Source organism: Hyaena hyaena, unplaced genomic scaffold (genome assembly GCF_003009895.1).
Source record: "Hyaena hyaena isolate Hyena2069 unplaced genomic scaffold, ASM300989v1 scaffold_349, whole genome shotgun sequence".
NCBI classification, from domain to species: Eukaryota; Metazoa; Chordata; class Mammalia; order Carnivora; family Hyaenidae; genus Hyaena; species Hyaena hyaena.
In genome coordinates, this window is record NW_024080982.1 from 1,478,692 (window position 1) to 1,501,869 (window position 23,178).

The following is a 23,178-nucleotide window of genomic DNA, read 5'->3' on the forward strand; positions in this document are numbered from 1 at the left end:
TTTTAAATTAGTAGCATTTATTCACTGTGATGGAATGAGGATACCTCAGTGTTGGGCATCAGGTATCTAGGGTCCAGTTATGACTTTTCCAGTTGACTAAGCATATTAGTTTCCTATTAGTGCTGTAATAACTGACTACAATTTTCATGGCTCAAAACAACATGACTCTATTATAGTTCTGGAGGTCAAAAGTCCAAAATTAGTTTTACTGGGCTAAAATCAAAGTGTCAGCAGGCCTATGTTTCTTTTGGACACTCTAGGAGAAAATCCACTTGCTTTTCCCAGTTGGAGTGGCCACCTACATTCCTTAGCTCATGGCTACTTCCTTCATATTCAAAACTAGCGGAGTAATGTTTTCTTTCTTCTCTGAACTCTGCTTATGTTCTGCAAACTTTTCACTCTGTCCCTCCCCTTCCTGGCTTCTTCCTATCATCTTGTGATTATATTGGGCACTTTTGGATAATCCAGGATAATTTCTGTATCTCAAAATTCTTAACTTAATCCCTTCTGCAAATTCCATTTATCAAGTAAGGTGTAACATATTCACAAGTTCCAGATATTAGGACTTGGACATTGTTGAGTGGTCATGATTCAACCTACTTTACCAGAGTTCAGCAAACTATGGCCTGCTGGGCAGATCTGGCCTACCATCTGTTTGTGGAAATAAAGTTTTATTAGAACACAGCAATAATCATTCTTTATGTATTGTCTATGACTGCTTTCATACTACTAGAGCAGCAAGGGTCACACGGTCCACAAAACCTAAAATATTTACTATCTGTTCCTTTATACATAAAGATTGCTGACCCTGTAACCAGATTCACTGTCGCTTGGGCAAGTCACTTATATCCACTAAGCATCATAAAATCATAGCTTTTTAGACTTGGAAGGAATCTTAAAGTAATTTTGGTTAAACTCTGCCCTGTACATTTCTCTGAATAAATCACCTTTTGAGAATAACTGGTCACTCAGCTTCTGCTCAAAAACATGGAACTGAAAATGCATCTGTCTCATGAAGCAATTCATGTTTGTTTCAGACAACTCTAATTCGGAGAAAGATAATTTCATCCCTGTGACTTTTTCTTTTTGCCCAGTCTATTTGTGCCTTCTGGGGCCACAGAGAATAAGTGTAATCTCTCTTCTACCTGAAGACACTAAATTTGAATCTCTTATCATAACTCAAAGTTATTATGTTCCTATAATGAGGAGGTTAAGGAAAGTGACACTAGGGTTTCTTCTAGATGTAAACACAGATGACATTGTTAATGTAGTGAACATTCTGAGATTTTATTTCTTTCAAATATTCGGTTTTGGTCACCAGTATGTGCTCTCTGTGATTAGGTGGAATGTCAACAAAGGGGAAAGCGATAGGGGTCTCAGATGCAGAACTCTGCTAAGCAAACTCTTAATGTCAGGGATGCCACCTCCTTGGACTCAGATGTCATTGTTCCCTGGATGCAAAAGAGTCATTGTCCAGGTTTAGTCATGATGAGTCCCTTTATCTGTGCCTAGGAAGGCTTCACCAGAGAAGGTAGACTGGCTACTGTTAACTCCTCCCTTTTAGATGAGACAATACCATTCTCCCTTCATTTCCAATAAGATGTGTGAGTCTGGCTTTCAGTTCACACAAGAAGTATCTCCGAGCCCCCACATAGCTCTCCTATAACTCTGATTCCAGTTCCAAGAGAATCCAATGCTATTAGTAGGCTGTGACAAAAACAAACAAACAAAACCCAAGAACCTCAGTGAGCCACAGTTCCACAGCAGAAATAGAATCTTAACCAGCAGGAAAACAAACTCCTCTAGAGGGCGCTCTAGCACTCACAGGATCCTGAACCAGAGGACTCAATGGAGAATTGTGCGGGCCTTAAGGTGTCAAACTTGAGGCCAATCTTGAAGAAACCAATCCCTTCCTTGGGAGAAAGGTTAGCTGAGAGGACAGCTAAGCTGATCAAAAAGGACTCAAAAGAGCTAAATTGTTCTTAGAGCTATGTGTCACATTTGATTTATCTGTGGTGTCCTATTCTGATTCTAAAGCTTTCCTAGTGCTTTATTCATTCATTTACTCAACAATATTTATTTATCGAATCTTTACTGTGTGCAAGTCTTTGTGCTAGCGACTGATGGAAGGCAACTGTCCAATTTCTCCAAAGTACCCTTAACGTCTCTTTCTGTTTTACTCATTAATAATCATTAATAGTCCTTGTCTAAAATTCCTCAGCAATTTGAGATTGCTTCCTTATCCAATCTTTATGTCGAATGGTGTACCTATCACCTACCTGTCAGCAAATTAGAAAACTGGAAGTAAATCTAGGCCCTCCTTAGCTTCTCTTTTCAATTTGTCTACCTCGATCTCTTGACTTTACTTACCCCACATTTCATAAATCTCTCCCTCTCCTTCCCATTACTCCTTACCACAGTCACTGGTGCCCCCTCTCTAGCAATATCTTGCTTCTGCTTAACTTTCTCAGTTAGTTTTGTCTGTTACTCCTCCCTATTCTGAATTTATATCCCAAAATTTTGAATTGGTTATAACCTCATACCCTCTCCTGATATTTCTTTTCTCTCCCCTTTGTCCCTCTCTGACTTGCCTGGCATATTCCTATTCAACTTTTAATCGTCAGCTCAAACATCTCTTCCAAGATTCCATCTTCTTCTTCTTTTTTTTTTTAAAGTTTATTTACTCTGAGAGATCCATGCGTCCGTTGATGGACACTTAAGCTCTTTCCATGTTTTAGCTATTGTGGAGAGTGCTGCTATGAACATTGGGGTACATGTGCCCTTATGCATCAGCACTCCTGGATCCCTTGGGTAAATTCCTAGCAGTGCTATTGCTGGGTCATAGGGGAGTTCTATTGTTAGTTTCTATTGTTAGTTTCTATTGTTTCTATTAGTTTCTATTGTTAGTTTCCTGAGGAACCTCAACACTGTTCTCCAGACGGGCTGTACCAGTTTACATTCCCACCACCACATGTGCCCGTTTCTCCACATCCTCGCCAGCATCTAGAGTTCTCTGATTTGCTCATTTTAGGATGTGGGAGGGGGATGGGCATGGAGGAGGGCACTTGTGGGGATGAGCACTGGGTGTTATATGGAAGCCAATTTGACAATAAACTATTTGTAAAAAAATAAAAATAAAAAAATGAAAGGGAAAAAATAAAGTTTATTTACTCTGAGAGAGAGTGAATGAGAGAGCATGAGCAGGAGAGTGGCAGAGAGAGAGAAAGAGAGAGAGAGAGAGAATGAATCCCAAGCATGCTCTGCACCGCTATTGTGGAGCCTGATGTGGAGCTTCAACCCACGAATTCCAAGACCATGACCTGAATTGAAACCAAGAGTCAGATGCTTAAATGACTAAGCCACCCAGGTGCCCCCAAGATTTTTTTAAATACTCCTTCCACTGTCCCATCCCCTCCTGCCACACCAACCAGTTTTGTCCTTTTCTGTGCCCACAGAGTCTGCATGTATGTTTAGTAATGCTGTATTTTATATTTCGTGCTAGACTGTGAGCTCTTTGAAGACAAGGACAACTCCATCTTTTTCCTCTTTATGTTCTCAGTGCCTCTTCCAGTCCTGGAACATAATTGGACCTCAATGAATATTATTTATATCAATCAATATATATAAATACATTTGATGGTGCCCACGAGTTGAATCCCCAGATAGAAGAGAGGTGTTCAAAAAGAAATGTCAATGAAGTGATCTATATCTTGGAAGACATCCCCGGACCTCCTAGTATAGTGCTCTCTCAGATGATGAAGCTCCTGACAATGAAATACATCAATGAAATACACTCCTTTATTAATAGTGATGTTTTGCAATAATAATAAGTAGGATAGCTCTTTCTCTTACTATTTGCACAACTGGACTAAGTTCTGTGGAGAGGAAAATATATGAGATTTGTGATTTAGGGAACAGAGGCCAATTAACTCATTTCCCATTGTACTCAGTAAACATTGAGTTACATAAGGGCCCGAACAGAACTATAATAGCATAGTGCTGGCAGAGATTAGCGGTGCTTTACTTGTGTTTTGTTTACCATAATGAACTGGTCAATAAACATCACAAATTGTTTATCTATATAAATCTTGACAGATTACTCTTTATGAAATCCATTTAGCAAGTGAGGTTTTCCCATAAGGATGAAAAATGAAGATTTTAAACAGATTGTGGGAGAAGCTCGGGCTGTACCAGGAGAGTCAGTGTAATGAAGGCTTCTTTATATTAATATTACAAAAACCATTTATCCTGACAAAATCAATATCACAATTCATCTTAGTTTAGTGTTTCTCTTTCTAAGCTTAAAATGTCTTCTCCCTTTATTATGTATAATTTTGTTTTAATAAACGTGAAATATATTTCATTTAGGAGGTGCTCTTGAGATAACTTAGAAAATGACATCAAACTTGTAGCTTATTTGCTAAAGAGTCTTGGAAATGTTTAAAATTATATTTGAGTGGCTGAGAAATTTATAGGAATCATTTTACTTAACCTTAATTACAAAATCATCCCTGGTGTTCTTTGGGTTAGAAACAAACTATAATATTCAGGAAAGTCTCCTATGAATTTCATTCAGGTAAAATCCTCTCTTACTGAAGTCAAGGAATTATAACAAGTCAGATAAGTTAGATATAACACCAGCTGGGATAAGAGACTATAAAATCAGGAATAGTCACATTTAATTACTCAAAACATTGCATGCTTTCCTAAGAGGCGATTTATTTATTCCATTTGGATTCAGAACTTAATATCCCATGGATATTGACAGAGCTGACTTGGAGTTAAACGTGTAGCAGCTAGCTGGGAGAAAATAGAACGACATCAAGGAAAGGAATTATGTTATACACTGGAAACTATTACTCTAAATGTACTGTATGTAAAGTAAGTGTGATTGTCTCATGAGTGAATGGTAATAAAAACTGAAATACTCAAGAGACACTTATTCATGAGTGGTGTAGTGATATATATATGCATTGGGAGAAGCTTGCCTTTATTGTTTATGCTTACCAATATTACATTAAAAGCCTACAAACAATATGCTCTAAGTAATAGCATATAATGAAATTAAGAGCAAATCAAATATTTTGTTGCTTCTATAATTCCATTTTAATTTCCATGCATAATTTTCTTCAACTCTGATAAGTAGTCTAAATACAGCAACCATTTGAAATGGAGTTTTGAAGCGATGTCTTTACATAAAGGACTTACATTAAGTCCTTAAGTTGTTTGTAGGGGGAAAATGTCCTTTTGTCATGACATAAAAAGGGCAAACTACAGTGTAGGGGTTTTCAAGAGAAACTACTTTATTTATTCCCAAGATGATATTCGTCCATAAAACAAATTTGCAGCGTATTTAGCAGTCTTTAGCTTTTATCAGCCTTTTTAAGGGTGTTGAATGATTACCCAAGAGATCACACTAGAGAGGGTGCAGGGAGGATAAAGAAACTATCTCTCCATCATCTTTATTAGAAAATAGAGGTGAATCCACTTAGGTTATTTTAAATGGACCACATGGAAAGTTCCTGTTTACAAGTGACTTGTTTTGTCAGTGCTGTTTGCTGTTTTTGCTTCTCCCACATTTCCGGGTGCCAAAATTGTTTATCCTAATCAATGACATTGGCATTGGCTACGAATCTGAATAATTTACTCAGAACAGACAGGTTTTGGTTTCTATAATGGCAAAATGCCAGGACAGTGATTTCTACAAACAACTTTAAGTCCAAGAAATTTAAGTTGGAATGAAGTCATCTCATGATATTTATACAATTAACATCTTTTCATAGATCAGAAGAAGGCTCTTCACAGCAACCATTTTGGATAAATGAGTTTGGTGCCTAAAATGGAAAATGAAATATAACCTATATTAAGGCATCAACAGTATTGGAGCATGTCTTCCTCAAACTCTTTTCTTAGTGAAATTTAATCTTTATAAGACTAAATATAGAATTTCAAGATTTTTAGGGAGATCAATGGTTATCATACCAGTGTTCTATTTCATAACTTGATAGATACTTGGAAAGATGATTTATGGGTACCTAATCTAAACTTTTAGCTGTCAGAAGAACTACTCTTGTGAGAAGGCAAAGTTTACAGTTTTCTTAATTGAACAACTGGCATTCAAAATAATCCATAAGATGTATTGTAGCATGAAAAAAGCAATATAACACTTTTTTTTGCCATTAATTAGTTTACAAAGAGGAGGCTTCCTAGAGATTTAATCATGAGCAAAATTTTGTTAAAGATTCTTTTTCGTCTTGTTTGATTTTGTGTTTATTTAGCTCAAGTATTCTTTTCAATATATTGGCTAAAACAGACCATCTTATTTCACAATGTTATTGATAGATGTAACTTATACTATGATTATTAATCAAAACATTATTCTCTTTGATGGTTTATTTGTCTTGTTTTCAGATGTCAGCCTTGCAATTGTCATCTCTCAGGAGCCTTGAATGAAACCTGTCACTTGGTCACGGGCCAGTGTTTCTGTAAACGATTTGTCACTGGCTCCAAGTGTGATACTTGTGTTCCCAGGGCAAGCCATTTGGATGTGAACAATCCACTGGGCTGCAGCAAAAGTAAGTGAACTCTGGCCCTGTGCTGGTGGGTGAAAGATCACGCAGGGAACAGTGTCTCGTTATTTTCTTTCTCTGCTGAGAACCCATCACAAAGGCTTAGGAAAAATGTGGAGGATTTAGGTGAGAAATGAAAAAAAAAAAAAAAAAGAAACGAAACAAATTACACAAAATGAAACTTGTGTTCTTTTCCCTTGATGAGATTATTTGAAAATGATGAATATGTAAGTAGTGGAAAATTTACATTTTGTTGGAATGGAATCACTCTAGTGGTGACCAGAGTCCTGGTTTCCACTAGACATTGGACTTTCCAGTGATAGGACTTTCAGTGCAAAAGTTCAATACTACTGGCTAAATAAGAGTATCGGTTACCCCACCAACGAAGGATATTTCCAGCCAATTTTCTATATCAAATGGAAGACTTATTCTTATTTATTATGAGTTATGTCCTTCTGTTCCCCAAATTTTATGGGTACCATGCTATTATTAGTTGTTTAGACACTTGCTTATAATGTTTCCTTATTTCACGACTCACTTTTTTCCCATCAGTATTTGTTTATTGTAGCAATATTTCATATTTCTTCTACAGTAAGTTGTATTTGTTGTTTTAACCTCTCCCAAATTTCTATTTTTAACTCCTGGAAGTCAAAGATTATACCTTGGTATCTTTTGACATTTCAGTACCATTCTCCAGTGTCTTGACTTGACTTCTCAAGTCACCTACAGGACAGGCCTACAGTTTCAGATCATATTGATGATTTATTTATATTTACTTCAAGATCATATATCTTTACATTTTCCAGAATTTCTAAGAAATGCCTGCTGAGAACATGTGGTCAGGAACCCTCTACAACATATTGTACAATGCATGTTCTCCTTGGGGTGTCCTGGGACTATCATGAGTCACAATGCTAGGAAATGCCATAAGCCAGGACAAATCGTCATAAACAAGCATGTTAGTACAGAGAAATACCTGATATAATATTGGGCTCCACAGCAGCTATACTAGACTTTCAGACAATGGAAGACAGGGTGTAGCTAATGATTAACAAGATGTATTCAGATTTTGTACCTATGTACTTTATCTTCAGTATCCTGTGTTTCATTGGGTCTCTCTCAATGTTAGTATAAATAACATTGTAGCTATTTATGTTTCTTTTGGGAAAGGACTGTCATAATTGTCTTTGTGTAAACACAGTCTAAACAAATATGGGTTTCACTGAGCATATTTGTTATTCTTTGATTAGTTATAGAATTGATTGATTTATGTGCATCAAGAATTCCTGCATATTGCTTTGGATGTCAGTTGTAGATCAGCATTTTGTGACACACTTACATGCAACATACTGAATCTTAGCAGTTTTTGATTGGTTCTGCCTCTAATTTTTTGTGAAAATATTGGCAGCTGCTCTGCTTTTTTCTACTTATTCTTACACCTTACAGTCTAGGAACTATACCTCAGGCAGAGCTGGGCGGTTTGGTTCACTGAATACCTTTCTTAGCAGTGGTAGGCATTTACTTTTGTGTTCTATCTTTCTTTCTCTGGGCTAAACCTTCTTACCTTTCCAAATGCTTCCAATTTCAGTAGTTAAAAAAACTTTTATATTCCTAATTATTTTTCTCTATATATGTGCATGTATATATAGAAGAATATACACACACACACAATTATATATATACACTAAATTTTCTCTCTAAACTGTGATCCTTATCACAAGTTCTCCACCTACTTGTGATAGTTGCTACTGCTGTTTTAGTTTTGTGTTTCACAAAATTTACAAAACACTGGGCAAAGTTAGAAGTTCAGTATCAACAGAGGCTGTTCATTCAAGAAAAAAAAATTAGGATTCCTGCCTTTAAAGGATTCAAAACATAGTCAGCAGAAATGAAGGACACATTGGCCATGCAAGGGAGTGAGCACGGGGCACAGGACATACGGTTTGTGGCATGGGTCAGAAGGGAGCCTGCTTTCCATCCTGTTCCACCTTCATTTTTACATGGTACTTGCTTTTTATTCTAGCAACAGCCAGAACCAGAGGCTTCACAAAGATATGATGCTATTGAAAGGAATGTAGTGCTATCTATTGTTGAAACTGTGAACTACCTCGGGCTAGTATTTTGCTCTGTGTCCAACAGATGTCAAGCATGTATTTTTCTGGAACATTCATATGTTTCATGGTGTCCTTCTACGCAGTTTGGGAACTATGGGATTATGACTATTACCTTTTCCACTTCCATAGAGGCCACTGGCAATAGTTTAGCAGTATCATCTGTGATTTGTTTCCTTTTTTTTTTTTTTTCTTTGATGGAAAGTTGAGTTGGGAATCTGAGCATATAATTCCCAGAGTGAAGAAGAATTGAATTCAGAGACGGTAGTTTGTTAGACCCTCTCTTATAATCTGCTTCCTTATTTTGTGTTTCACTTCTTTCCTATCAATATTTGTTTCATACTTTCAGAATTATAGTCATTCTCTTAGTAGGAGAGACAGTAGCAAAACAGGTATTAAATAGTTCTTCCTTTTCTATGCTTTACTAGTGGATGAAATTTCATTTGCCATAAACTTCTAACTATGAACTTAACTAAATTATATACACATATATATTTATATATCTATATTTATATTTAACTGTCCATAGCCTGTTTGTGTTAAGTCTTCTTGACACTATTCACTTCTATGTTTATCCTTGGTTATTTATCCATCTTTTTATCCCTCATACTTTTTTCTTTATCTTTACTTATAGAGGCTTCTATAACTGACACTTTAAAAATATTTCGTTGTAAAATATATACAACATAAAATTGACCATATTAGCCAGCTTTAAATGCACAGTTCTCATTATAATCATCTGCAACCAACTCCATAACTCTCTACATCTTGTGGGAAACTGTGTGCCTATTAGACAATAATATCTCCCATTTGATCCCAGCCACTGGCAACCACAATTTTACTTTCTATATAATTTTGAATTATCTAAGAACCTCCTATAAGTAAAATCACAAAATATTTGCCTTTTTGTATGTGGCTTATTTCAGTTAGCATATGTCCTCAAGGGTCCTCCATTTTGTAGCTTATCTTAGAATTCCCTTCCTTTTAAGTCTGAAGAATATTCCATTGTACACATATACCATACTTTGCTTATCCATTCATCTGTTAGTGGGCACATGGATTGCTTCCATGCTTTGGCTTATGTGAGCAATGCTGCTGTGAATATGGGTGTATAGCCATTTCTTCAACACTCTGCTTTCAATGTCTGCTTTCTGTTCTGTTGGGTATATAACCAGAAGCAGAATTCTGGATCATATGGTAAGTCTACTTTTAATTTTTTTGAGGAACTGCCATACTATTTTCCATACCAGCTTTACTATTTTAAATTCCCACTGACAGTGCACAACAGCTCAAATTTCTCTATCCTTGCCAACATTGTTATTTTGTATTTATCACAGCCATCTAATGTACTTGAGATGCTATCTCATTGTAGTTCTGATATGCATTTCTCTAATGATTAGTGATATGGAGCATCTTTTCAGTTATTGGCCTTTTGTATATCTTCTTTGGAGAAAGCCTATTCAAGTTATTTGCCCAGTTTTCATTGGGTTATTTGTCTTTATTACTAAGTTGCAATTGTTCTTTACATACTCTAGGCACATATCCTTTATTAGATACACAATTTACAAATGTTTTTCCCATTCTCTAGGTTTTCTTTTTACTCTCTTGATAGTGTCATTTGAAGCACAGGTATTTCAAAATTTGGCTCAGTTTAGTATATCCATTTTTTGTTATTATTTATACATTTGGTGTCATTTCTAGGAAACCATTGCCAAATCCAAGGTTAGGAAAATTACCCCTATGTTTGTTTATAATAGTCTTATAGTCTTTTAGCTTTTAGCTTTAGGTCTTTGATCCATTTTGAATTAATTTTTAGATGTTATGAGTTAAGTCTCCAGTATCATTCATGTCAAATGTGGCTTTCCAGTGGTTCCTGCACTGTTTATTGAAAACACGATTTTTCCCTTGGTTCTCGTTAGTCTTGTTGAAAATTGGTTTATTATACTTTGTTGACTTTGTATATGTATTTTTGTGTTATTTTATTACTAGTTGCTCTATGAATTAGAGTATGCATCTACATTTGCAGTCTACTTTTGGTGTCCTGATATGATGCTGGTAATATATAACAAATAAGCTCTTGATATAGCTTCTTTTCCTTCCTTATCTTTGAATTATCATACCCTGTGTATGGGTGTATATGTTGTTTATGTGTGTATGTGTATATATATATGTTGTATATATAGTGAACCCCACATTGCACTAATATAATCATAATTTTCTTTTAATAGTAATAGATTTTTAATAATGATTTGAGAGAAGAAAAGAGAATATAAATATATACATCAGAGATATACACAGAGTCTTTGATATTTATCCCATATTTACCCTTTCTGGTGTTCTTTCTACCTCCATGTGATTCAATTTATTTGCTCTCTGTGTCATTTCCTTTTAGCCTGATGGAATTCTTTAGTATTTCTTGTAGTGCTAGTCTACAAGAATTCTCTTGCTATTTTTTCAAATTATTTGTGAATACCTCTACCTTCCTTCCTTCCTTCCTTCCTTCCTTCCTTCCTTCCTTCCTTCCTTCCTTCCTTCCTCTTTCTTTCTTTCTTTCTTTCTTTCTTTCTTTCTTTCTTTCTCCCTTCTTTCCCTCCTTTCTTCCTTTTTTTCTTTCTTTTCTTTTCTTTCTTTCTTTCTCTTTCTTTCTTTCTTTCTTTCTTTCTTTCTTTCTTTCTATGGGTAGATTTTCTGGATTGAATTCTTGGTAACAAGTATTCCTTTTACTTTTAGGACTGACTATAACTTCATTCTACTACTTTATGGCCTCAATTGTTTCTGTCAGCCTTTAATTGTATTTTCTTCAACTGTAAATGAATTTTCTCTTAGTCTTTTAAAAGTTTTGTTTTCTTCTTTCAGCAATTAGACTGTGATATGTTTAGTATTAATCTCTTTGTACCCTACTTGCATTATTGTACTATTTGGAAACGGAAATATAGACAAATGCTTTCCATCAAATTTGGGAAGTTTGAGCCAATATTTCTTCAAATATTTTCTGCCACATTCTGTCTTCTCATTTTGGGGATCCCATGACACATATTTTGATGCATGGTACATGTGACATTTTCTCACAGGTCTCTGAAGATCTGTTCATGTTTGTTCTAATTTTTCATCTCCTTTCTGTGTATTGGCTAAATCATATTACTGTATCTTTTCATTCTGCCTATTGCTTTATCTTCAAGTTCACTGATTCTTTCTCCTTTCCTTTCAAATCTTCCACTGAGTCCTTTTCAGAGAAGTTTCAAGTTTGGTTATTATATCGTTCAACTCTGGAATTTAGTGTTTTTATACATTCTGTTTCTCTATTAAAGCTTTCATTTTATGGAGTTGTCATCGTCGTCGTCATCGTCATCATCATCATCATCATCATCAGTGTTTTCTTTAACTCTTAGTAGCTACTATAGAGTATTCTTTTCTACACTTAATATTGGGGATCATTCACAGTCTGTTTCTCTCCACGGCCAATTTTATGAGTATAGTTTACAGTTTCTTTAAGTGTGTTGTAATTGTTTGTTGAAAACACTTAAATTGTTTAGATTTTTTCTGGTAGTTTGCATAGACTTAAATCATGGGAAATTTTCTCCACTGCAGTGTACAGGTGTGTACAGGTGCTGATGTCTCTAACCAGTTTTTTTTTTTTAATTATTATTTAATTTTCACTCACAGCCTGGCTTCTTAGAGGTCACCGCTGTGTCTGAATCAGCCAAATCTTTGGGCATTGTTTGTGCTCAAATACTTCTAGACCATACAGCTTCTGTCAGTCAATGTGTGTTTGGTTTGGGGGATGTTTTCAGAGTCACAGCTAGTTCTCAGTTCTTTGGCCTCCACCTTTCACTGGCTCTCATGGTTTTCCTCTATAGCTTCCTAGCTTCCTAGCCCGCTTCAGACCTGCAGAGGGCTTCTCTCAGGTCTTCCATGGCTCTCTCCTACCTGAGGTCTCCTGGTATATTATCTGGTAAAGTCACCACTTAACCTCACTGAGAACACATGCTCATCTAGCAAACCAGGAATTTTCCCTCTTGTTCCCAGTCAGCTGTGCCGTTTTTAGATGGCAAAGCTATGAATTTCTGCTGCCAACCCCATATCAAGTCAGTGCCCTATGGTACCAAAGCTACTGTTTATAGTCAGCCCTACTGGTAAAACTAACACCCCTAATTATGGAACTGGTACTATGGGAACAACCCATCACAAAAGGGCCACAGACTCCTGCTGTTACTACTCAAAGCTCTCCTAGTTTTTCAAGAGTAAGTATACGCTCTTAACTTTTCGTTTGCCTGTGGTTGATATAGAGTTCCCAGAAATGGTGATTTTGAATATTTCATTGAGTTTTAACACTTTGAGTCTAACCTCTTTTTGTGGACATAATCAGAAGCACTTCTATCTCTTTTTATTTTTTAAATTTCTTATACTTTTTTAGATATTGTTTTTTTAATTTCATCTACAGAATATATTTTAATATTGTTCTTAATAACCATCTTTTACTTGTTTTGCATTAATAGTACTAAGAGCTGGGTTCATGGCTACATCTTCCCTTGTGATTAGGTATTGCCACATCAATAAACTTTCGCCTGAAATGATTCGGGCAGAAGTAATGTGTGGGGGTCCTGGGTTATGCTTTCATAGGCACAGGGCATGCCCGCCATGTCTGTTTTTCCTTTTCTTTTTCCTGTTGACTTGGCTGTCATCAAGATGGGATCATTTACATAAGGACAACCCCTTAAGGATGGCAAAGTAAAAGGACAGAGGGGATCCAGACACCTGTTCTCATAGCCAGTGTTTCAGCCTTTCATGGAAGAGAGGCATACACATATTCATTTTATGTTCAAAATAATCCTGAGCAGTAGATAATCCTCCCCTTACTATAGATGAGGAAGGATTCAGAGAGTCTAGTCAAAATTTGACTATAATCATACAATTACCAAAGTGCCTAAGCCAAGATTAAAACTCATGACTCCCAAACAAATGGATGTAGTCACAATATTATACTATCCTTCCTTAAAAGAGAGCCTGGATGTGCAAAGATCCTGCTTGGCAATTTTGATAAATGAGTATGTGACCGTTTTCTCAGAATTCCCTTTTAGCAAACAGAAGGGTGAATTCAGGTTACCTCATGGGGAAGATTTCATAGTATTATTTTTCCAAGTAGTGATGAACCATCAAAGCCTTCAGGTCTATGAACATTCTCATTTCAAGGTCAAATAGACACTCTACATCTATACCGTGAAGTTGGACAAGACTATGGTCAGAGATGGTCAGAATAAGCAATCGACTTTACATGTTTGAAAGAGCCGATTTGTGTATTTGTGTACATGAATGTTTGTTGCTAAGGAAATTTTCAAGTAATGCAAATTATTTCCTATACCCTTTGACAGGGGATGGAAACATTTTTCTCCCAGTTGTCCCAAAAGTATTTCCCTGTCTTAGAAAATAGTCTGAAGGTCAGTTTTGATTGCTTTAACTCTGAAATCTGTTGTGTTCCTGATAGCATGCAGAGTTTTAGATGTAGTTAGTAATATACACTAAAAATATTCAATTGCCATAGATTACAAGGCTCTCTGAGTGTGTTATAAATGAGACAGTTTGTGAATCTTTGTGGTTCCAAGGACAACAGGATGTAGAGGCCTAAATTAAAAATCACTGACAGATCAAATGCACTGTCAGTGTTCAAACAATCCAAATGACCATATCAAATATGACAAATTCCTGAATTCAAAAATATAAGATACTTTTTGAAAATCATTCTCTTTTCCTGGACCACTGTGTCATTTTGAGATCAGTACTACTCTCTTCCTATGTCTAACTAGGCAGATGGACAGTTAGAGTTTTAATATAACAGTGCAAATTCCAAAGAAAGAAAAACAAGATAAAAGGAAAGAGTGAGAGTGTATCTAGTTTGAATATTTTTTCTTTAAAAATATAACATCAATATTATCTCCCTTAGGATTAGAGACATTGTCTTTAAGAAGCCTATGCATAATATATGGAGTTTCGTATATTTCAAATTCAGTGCTCTTGAAATACTTTCTTAAAATGTTATTATTGGATTATACCATGTCTTTAAAGTGGAGTGTATCCCTCATGAATACTGATGAATTAGTAATAGCTCTTAGTTGAAAGTCTTTGCCTGGTATGCAGGATAACTTCACTTTACTACTCCATACTTCACTCCCTCCCTACTCTATTCCACCAAGATTCTGTATGGTCTGTATCAGTAGGCTCCCTTACCCTCTGACTTCTGATTGGCTTTGGCTGCTCATAGGAGCCTGCCAGTCAGCTGGAGGGCTAGCAGAGAGAGAAATTGGAATATTTAATCCTCAGCTTCTTGTCTCAGTTCAGGAGCAGTTTTGAATTAGTCTTAAGCTGGTTGTATCCTACCACGAGTAGCCACAGAACCTTTCAAGTGATGCTCTTCATACAGCCCTTTCTGTTCCTGAGTACTATGCCCCATTAAGCTAGGGATTGTGTGGGGCACCTGACTGATTCAGTTGGTTAAGTGTCCTACTTTTGGCTCAGGTCATTATCTCATGGTTTGTGGGTGTGAGCCCTGTGTTGGGCTTTGTGCCGACACCTCAGAGCCTGGAGCCTGCTTTGCATTCTGTGTCTTCCTCTCTCTGCTCCTCCCCCACATGCATTCTGTCACTCTCTCTTTCAAAAATAAACATTAAAAAATACTAAAAACCTAGGGATTGTGTGTCAGGAAAAAAAGCTAACATAATGGGTCTGACTGCTTATCTGTAGAAAAACCTGATTACAAAGTTAACTTTTGTCTGGGATCTGGGGGTTCTCTCCATCCCCAGAACAGTTAGAATGGCTCACTGTCTCTTAAATTTTGTCTCTTAAATTCACTATCTCTTAAATTCTGTCTGACCCAATGGTTTATGCTTAACCCTGTTGTCCTTCTGGAAATCTAGAATTTGGGGATTATTCATGTTGACAGAGGCTGTCTACATAAACAGCCCCCAGTACAAACCCTAGGCACTGAGTTTCTAATGAGCTTTCCTAGTTGGCAACATTTCACATGTTTTCACAAAACATTAACATTGCTGGGGGGATTAGGCGTGTCCTGTGTGACTGGAATCTTGTGGTTGGTTCCCTTGGACTTACCCATGTGCCTTTCCCTTTGTTGAGTATATTCTATCCTTTAGCTGTAGTAAATCTTAGCCACAGGTAGGACTTTATGATAAGTCTGGTGAGTCCTACTAGTGAGTCATTGAACCTGGGGGTTGTCCTGAGGACCTCTAACATGGATAGTAAAGGAGCTCTACTGTTATCACATGATTTTTTGAAATTTCTTGACAAAAATATTAATGGCTTTAAGATAACACAGCAATCTGTACCTTTGATATCCTATTTAATGAAAAAGTCTGATTCAGATGTGCTTTTTTAAATGGATGGAGGATAATGCATTTTGTTAAGCCAGAAGGGGATAAATAAGCTGTTAGCTGATTGTCCTTAAAAAATAGTTAGGGGGTGCCTGGGTGGCTCTGTCAGTTAAGTGTCGAAATTCAGCTCAGGTCATGATCTCATGGTTCGTGGGTTTGAGCCCTGCTTTGGGTTCTGTGCTGACAGCTCAGAGCCTGGAGCCTGTTTCAGATTCTGTGTCTCCCTCTCTCTCTGCCCTTCCCCTGCTCGTGCTCTGTCTCTCTCTGTCTCAAAATAAATAAACTATAAAAAATTAAAAAAATAATTAGATATTCTCTTTTTCCTTTACCTTTATATATTCTGGGAGTGGGGAGACATTGAAAAAAATAAGGAGACTAAGGAAAATATAGAATGATAGGAGACAGTGTTTTCATAGTGTTTACTTACATTATATAAAATATCACTAAATGTACACTATAGTATATACTTACATTATATACACTATAGAATGTATATTTACATCATATACATTATAGAATGTATGCTTACATCATATACATTATAGAATGTATGCTTACATCATATACACTATAGAATGTATACTTACATCATATACACTATAGAATGTATACTTACATTATATATTACTAAATATACACTAAAGTATAGTGTATAATTACATTATATGAAATATCATAAGATGAACGCTCTTATGTGCCTGATGGAAGCAATCATATTACCTGTAACAATCAATGCACCTCTAACAGGAGTGGGTATATTCACACAATGCATTCAAATTGTTTCTTGCTAATATTTAGACTATTTAACATCCATGTCATACATAGGTATTTGCATTACCAGCTATTATTCTTTCTTTTAGATTTTGCTCTGTGAGGCAGGATGAGGCATATGTGTTTAGGGGAATGGAAAAATTCCCTTGAAAAAGCTAAAAATTATGCCGCTTAAATTCCAAGTTTCAGCATAAATTATTTATGTCAACTTTCAAATTAAGTGGAAAATAAATGTTATGCATGCTTGGATAGTTTCTCAAAAAAGAAAGAGAGAGAGAAGGGAGGGAGGGAGGAGGGAAGGAGGAAGGAAATCAGGAAAGAGGGAAGGAAGGAAGGAAGTACGGATGGACAGACAGACAGAAATGCTTAATATAAATTTTGTGGTTCGCCCCACCCCAACTATGTTTGTCAGCTGCATTGACCTACAAAATTGTTTTATGCCCATAGATAAAAAGCTTTGTTTTAGAGAACTCATGATGTGTACTCTCTGTTTATTAATGTCTTGGTAAACCACATGTCTTCTTGATAAAGTAATCCTGAATCAGAAAGACCTTTTTGTTAGATATCTTACTTCAGTTTACTTGTGTGCTTATTGATTGCCTTTGCTAATAAATTCTCTCTTCATTGTAATTTAGCTCCATCTCAACAACCTCCACCCAGAGGACAAGTTCAAAGTTCTTCTGCTATCAATCTCTCCTGGAGTCCACCTGATTCTCCAAATGCCCACTGGCTTACTTACAGTTTATTCAGGGATAGTTCTGAAGTCTACACAACTGAAGATCAATACCCATACAGTAAGTTTAAAGGTTTGATGATAGAAAGATATAATATTCTGAGAATTGATATATTAGTTAAGATCTTTGACACTGAGGATAATTGTTGTTGTGGTTTCCTGTGTCTAGCAGAGAATGTTTCAAGCAGAGACAGAATTACAAATCTCAGAAGCAGTCTCCTTGTAATCAAAACAATGCAATAAAAATGAGATGCTTCTTATCTGATAAGCCTTTAATGCTTATCAAATTCTCAAAGATGAAAAAAAATTACTCTATCCAGCATTGATAAGGATATGGAGTAGTTAGAACTTACATAAACTGCTGGAATATCTGTGTAAGTTCATTGGCACAATTTTTCATGTAGGATAAATGATTAAAATGTATGAAAAACATCCTCTTATATACCATTTGACTCAGCAAATTTACTTTAGGAAATTTATCTTAAATTAATAGTCATAAACAGATACAAAGTATGTTAAAACATACACTACTTGTAAGGAAAATATTGGAAATACTCAGGTATTCAAAAAACTTTCTATAAATTGTGATAGATGGTATAGTAGAATCCTGGTACCTTGTTAAGTGAATTTTAGGACGTGATTGCCTATAAAATGATACCTTAGTTTACATGTTAATTAATGGAAGATGTCTGTGACGCATTGTGTGATGTAATAAAAGATATTATATATAATCTATGATTTATATTTTCATTAAAAATGTGTAGAAATACTGGAAGACTACAACAAACTGATCTATAGTGTTCTCTGGGCATAGTATTACAGAAAATTTATTAAATATTTCTATTATGTGGGTTCAGCTTTTAAAATTCTCAGGTTAGGGGCACCTGGGTGGCTCAGTCGGTTAAGCGTCCAACTTCGGCTCAGGTCATGATCTCATGGTTCGTGGGTTCAAGCCCCGCATCGGGCTCTGTGCTGACAGCTAGCTCAGAGCCTGAAGCCTGTCTTCGGATTCTGTGTCTCCCTCTCTCTCTGACGCCCTCTGCTCACGCTGTCTCTATCTCTCTCAAAAGTAAATAAAACATTTAAAAATTTTTTAAAAATAAAATAAAAAAATAAAATTCTCAGGTAAAAACTAGACTTGAAAAAAGTGGAATCAGAGTACGAATGTTCATGCAAGCACTGTAGTTTTATGCATATGCTGCCATTTTCATAGAGATAGAATATAACATGAACTTAAATTGAAAAAGGCAGAATGTGAAGAAGCCATGAGGACTATCTTCGCATCTGTAATTTTTATGAGGATTTCAAAGGAGCTTATAGAAATCAAACTATTGGGACACATTGTTTTTTTAAAAAGATTTACTCAAAATGTTTTTACTTTAATTATTTTTAATTTTATTTATTTTTTGAGAGAGAGAGAGAAAGAGAGCAAGCAAGCAAGAGTGAGCATGAGCCAGAGGAGGGTCAGAGAGAGAAGGGCATAGAAGATCCAAAGTGGGCTCTGCACTGTCAGGCTGACAGCAGCAAGCCTGATGTGGAACTCAAACCCATGAACCGTGATATTGTGCCCTGAGCCAAAGTCGGACACTCAACCAACCTAGCCACCTAGGCGCCCCTATGCAGATGCTTTAGATCCAGTTTCCCTAAAGCCAGAATGAACAAATAGAAATTTTTACATCCTTCAGCTCTGTCTTCTCTCATATTTTCCTCTAGTCATGTATAGTTACGAGCTAGTTTGAGAAACTAGTTAAAAAAGCCATTGGAACAGTGATTCTAATTCGTTCCCATTTTGTTCTCTTTGTTTATTGTCCAATTTTCCAAATTCTAGTTTAACTTGCTTACTTCATTAGACAAGTATGTAAAGCTCTGTAGGTGCCCTGAAGTTCCATAATCTTCCTTAAAATAGTTAGGAGGCTGCCTTGTTTTAACATAGTGATTGGCTCTAAAACTTCTGTACAGCATACACTACAGTAGGTCACATTTTGTACTTAATTCTGCCTGACAGACACCTACATGCCTGTGTCCAGCACTTTCTATTAATGCTAAATGTTTCTCCAGTACTCCAGCTCTTCTTTGAAGTTAATGGAAACTCTGAACTTCATGGTGCAGATTGCAAAGGGAAATGAACATCTGTCTACATCTGCCATGTTGGCAAAGCATCCCAAAAACCTGCTACTAGAATGTTTATTTTCTTCCAAATATCAGCATGATCCAGGTGTCCTGAAACTTAAACTTTTGTGATAGGGGAAGAGAGAGTTATAAAAATATTGAAAGTAATTTTGAAGATGACAGTCCTAGGGGTTGGATTATTTCTGAAAATTGTGAATTAGGATCACCCTATTTTCCATATAGCTTAATTTCAACAATAGACTTCAACTTCAATTACACCCTTCAATCCATTGGCATGTTTTCTATAGCAACATACTGTGATCTGTTTTATAGACCATTACATGATCGTATAACACTCTGGCTCTTTTTCATGATTGTACTAATATAGAATCCAAATAACAGTTTCTTACATAATAAATGTGTACTCATTCACTAATCAGACATTTATATAATCCTATTAAATGAGGTATTATTTCCTAAAACCTTATTTTTCATTAAAAAAATGCCACTTCTGGCATTTCTTGACAATCACTATAATTAATGATGTGAAAATTATCTGCATGATGGCATTTGAACAGTAAGAACAATTGGTTAACGCTGTCAGAACTTGTATCGTTCTAATAATATCCTCATGTTTATTACTCTATTTCCAGTGTGTGGATAGCATGTGCAATATGAAAAGGAAACAGTACTTATATTCAGTCGGATGAACACAAATCTTTGGGTTAAATAAAGGCATTTGGAATTATAGGTGGAGAATCATTGAACTTTTCAAAGAAAATTAATAGTGTTGCCTTCTGAGAAAGTTTGATCATTTGGTTGAGACCATTATAGAATTCCTTGTTAGAATAAAAACTTTTCCTAGTTTCTTGATGTACTATGGGATTCTCTAGGACAGTTATTTCCAACCTAAGATCATGACACACTGATGTATTATTATCTTTAAAGGTTGCAAAGTATTTGTTATTAGTAATAGCACACTAATTGATTGTAGAATGATTTTAAAGTATCTGAATAATAAACTTTCCAAAAATAAGCAAAATTTACACCTTCACAAGCTTGTACATAACCAGCTTTCAAACCTAGAAGAGAAAGATCTAGAGGTCAGGTAAGCACATTGGGAATTGTACATAATCAGCACCTAATATTATCTCCCCTGTAGTGTCAATCTGGTTTGCTCATAGGCATTTTCCATGTCATAGGTGTGAAGAGAACAGCTATCATTGGAAACAATACTCATTTGATAGTGTTGCAGTTTTAGGGAGTGGCCAATAAATCATATTATGTTTTCCTAGTGGAATTTGGAACCTAAAGAAAACTAGACCTAGGCATCAGTAAGGTGGAAATGAAAAATAAAAATAATCTTCATTACTGATAAAAGACAGATTGGAGAGTAGACCTTCCCTCCCGCAGGAAGACAGATTAGGAGAGAGAAAAGTCAATGGGCTGATCTAAGCATGTTCTGTTTTCCCCCTTTCTTCCCAACTTCAAAGTTAAATCATTATTCATTTGGGATGCCATGAGTAGAGAAATAGCCCTTACATGTTTACTGTAAAATAAAAAAAATCCTTTCACAAAGAAACTAGATGAATACTTGCACAACTGACCATTGTTTGCATAGCCTAAAGAGGTTAATGTAGCTTGGAATTTCAGACAAGGATACATTTTATCCTTGATTTCATTTCTACTTTTCATATTGTTATCATTTGTTATTCCGTACTACATCGAGAGATCAATGTAACAAGTGGTAAGATGGTTCAGCTACTCTGAGAGAGACAAACAGAGAATATAGGGAGAGGATGAGGAAAAAAACCCAGAAGAGAGGATGACAAGTAACTGTTTGTATAAGGCTCTCAGTGTTCTTTCCTAGAAAAATATTTAGAAAAATTATTCCTTCTGTTACTCAATGAAATTTTATTCATTGCTAACTCCTGGAAATATAAAGATGGAAGGAACAGTTCTCATTATTGAGAAGGAGGATAAACAGTAAAACAAAATTATAGTATATATTAAATGTTTACTTAGAGTAGACTGGAGGGCTAAGAAAGTACTGTAACCATGACTATGGTATCAGAGATAGAGACTGAGAACCATGAAAAGTTTTGCAGTCAGGAGGTGACGTAGGAGCTAGGTTAGCCAGGTACTGTAGTAGAGAAAGAATGATTTTCATGGAAAAAACTATAGGTGACAAGGCATGAAGAGAAGTTGTTGGAGAAAATAAGGTTCATTCAGGAAACCTGAGCAGGTCCGGGTAGCTCTCACGGGTGGTGTGTTAGGACATACCCCAAGCCAGCGTATATACCAGCTGAGATGGTGCGTTAGTGCTGAGGGAAGACTTCTGAATGTTGCCCCAAATGTGCAGAAGTTTGTGGTAGGAGAACAGTTTTCCCAGCTCAGAGTTAAAGATAGAGATAATCCTTCTCCTAACTAAGGAGCGCAGCCTGCTTGAGATAAGTTCTTTAAACCTGTTATTTTATTGTTGTTATGACAGAATTAAAGAGAATTGTTTTTACCCTTTCAATTGCTTTTATTTAGTTAATACTGTATGTTTTTTATATAGTGTTTTTAATCAAATATATGCTGCCATCTTAATTCTGTCATTATTCAAATTACTAAATAGACAGCTCTTTTTTTTTTAAAAATTTATTTCTAGGAGAGAGAGAGAGAGAGAGACAGAGACAGAGAGACAGAGAGACAGAGACAGCATGAGCAGGGGAGGGTCAGAGAGAGAGGGAATCACAGACTGAAACAGGCTCCAGATTCTGAGCTGGCAGTCAGCACAGAGCCCGACGCGGGGCTCGAACCCACGAACCGCGAGATCATGACCCAAGCGAAAGTCAGACACTTAACCGACTAAGCCAGCCAGGCACTCCAATAGACTGCTCTTCTAAATTTTGATCTATTGGGATTATATTCCACTTCTCAAATGCTATAACCATCAAGTATGTGCTGAACTTTTTAAATATCATCAGGTTATATGTCTTCCAACTTCCAGTTTAAGCACATGCCAGTGTCTTGGAATATTTAGCATTGATATTTATTTTTGCTTTTTAGGTTTTGGCTTTTGACATGTTAAACAGAATATTTTCCATCATTTCCTAGCCTTCAATGATCTTTTTGTTTTCAAAAATTTTGAATATTTTAAACAGTCTCATGTGGGATATAGATAACTTTAATATATATTTATTGAATTTATTATTATGTGCCGAAATATATGTAATAGTACCTATAACATGGCTATGGTAGACAAATTCCCTAATCGTTCAACTATGATAACAATGCTATGCTATTAGCAACAAGTATGAAGTTCAGGTAATATATTAAAAACCAATGTAGTAGTTATTTAAATAATTGATAGAATAAAACTACTTAGCAGCTACTCTCAATATATAAGCCCATTCCTCCAGTCCAGGAAATCACTTTTTTTGGAAAGATATAGTAAATCAATCATCAAATTCTTCTAATGAAGGATATCACATTTTCTAAAGAAGCCTAGTAAATTTTAT

At 35.9% G+C, this 23,178-nt stretch overlaps 1 protein-coding gene across 1 annotated transcript in view; it reads left to right on the plus strand.

Annotated features, from left to right (window-relative positions):
• USH2A (usherin) overlaps window positions 1–23,178 on the plus strand; it is a 231,186-nt gene that overhangs the window by 179,755 nt on the left and 28,253 nt on the right. The window contains exons 15-16 of the mRNA XM_039249900.1: window positions 6,412–6,575; window positions 17,466–17,624. Of these exons, the coding sequence (XP_039105831.1) occupies window positions 6,412–6,575; window positions 17,466–17,624 (323 nt within the window). The remainder of the gene's footprint in view (window positions 1–6,411; window positions 6,576–17,465; window positions 17,625–23,178) is intronic.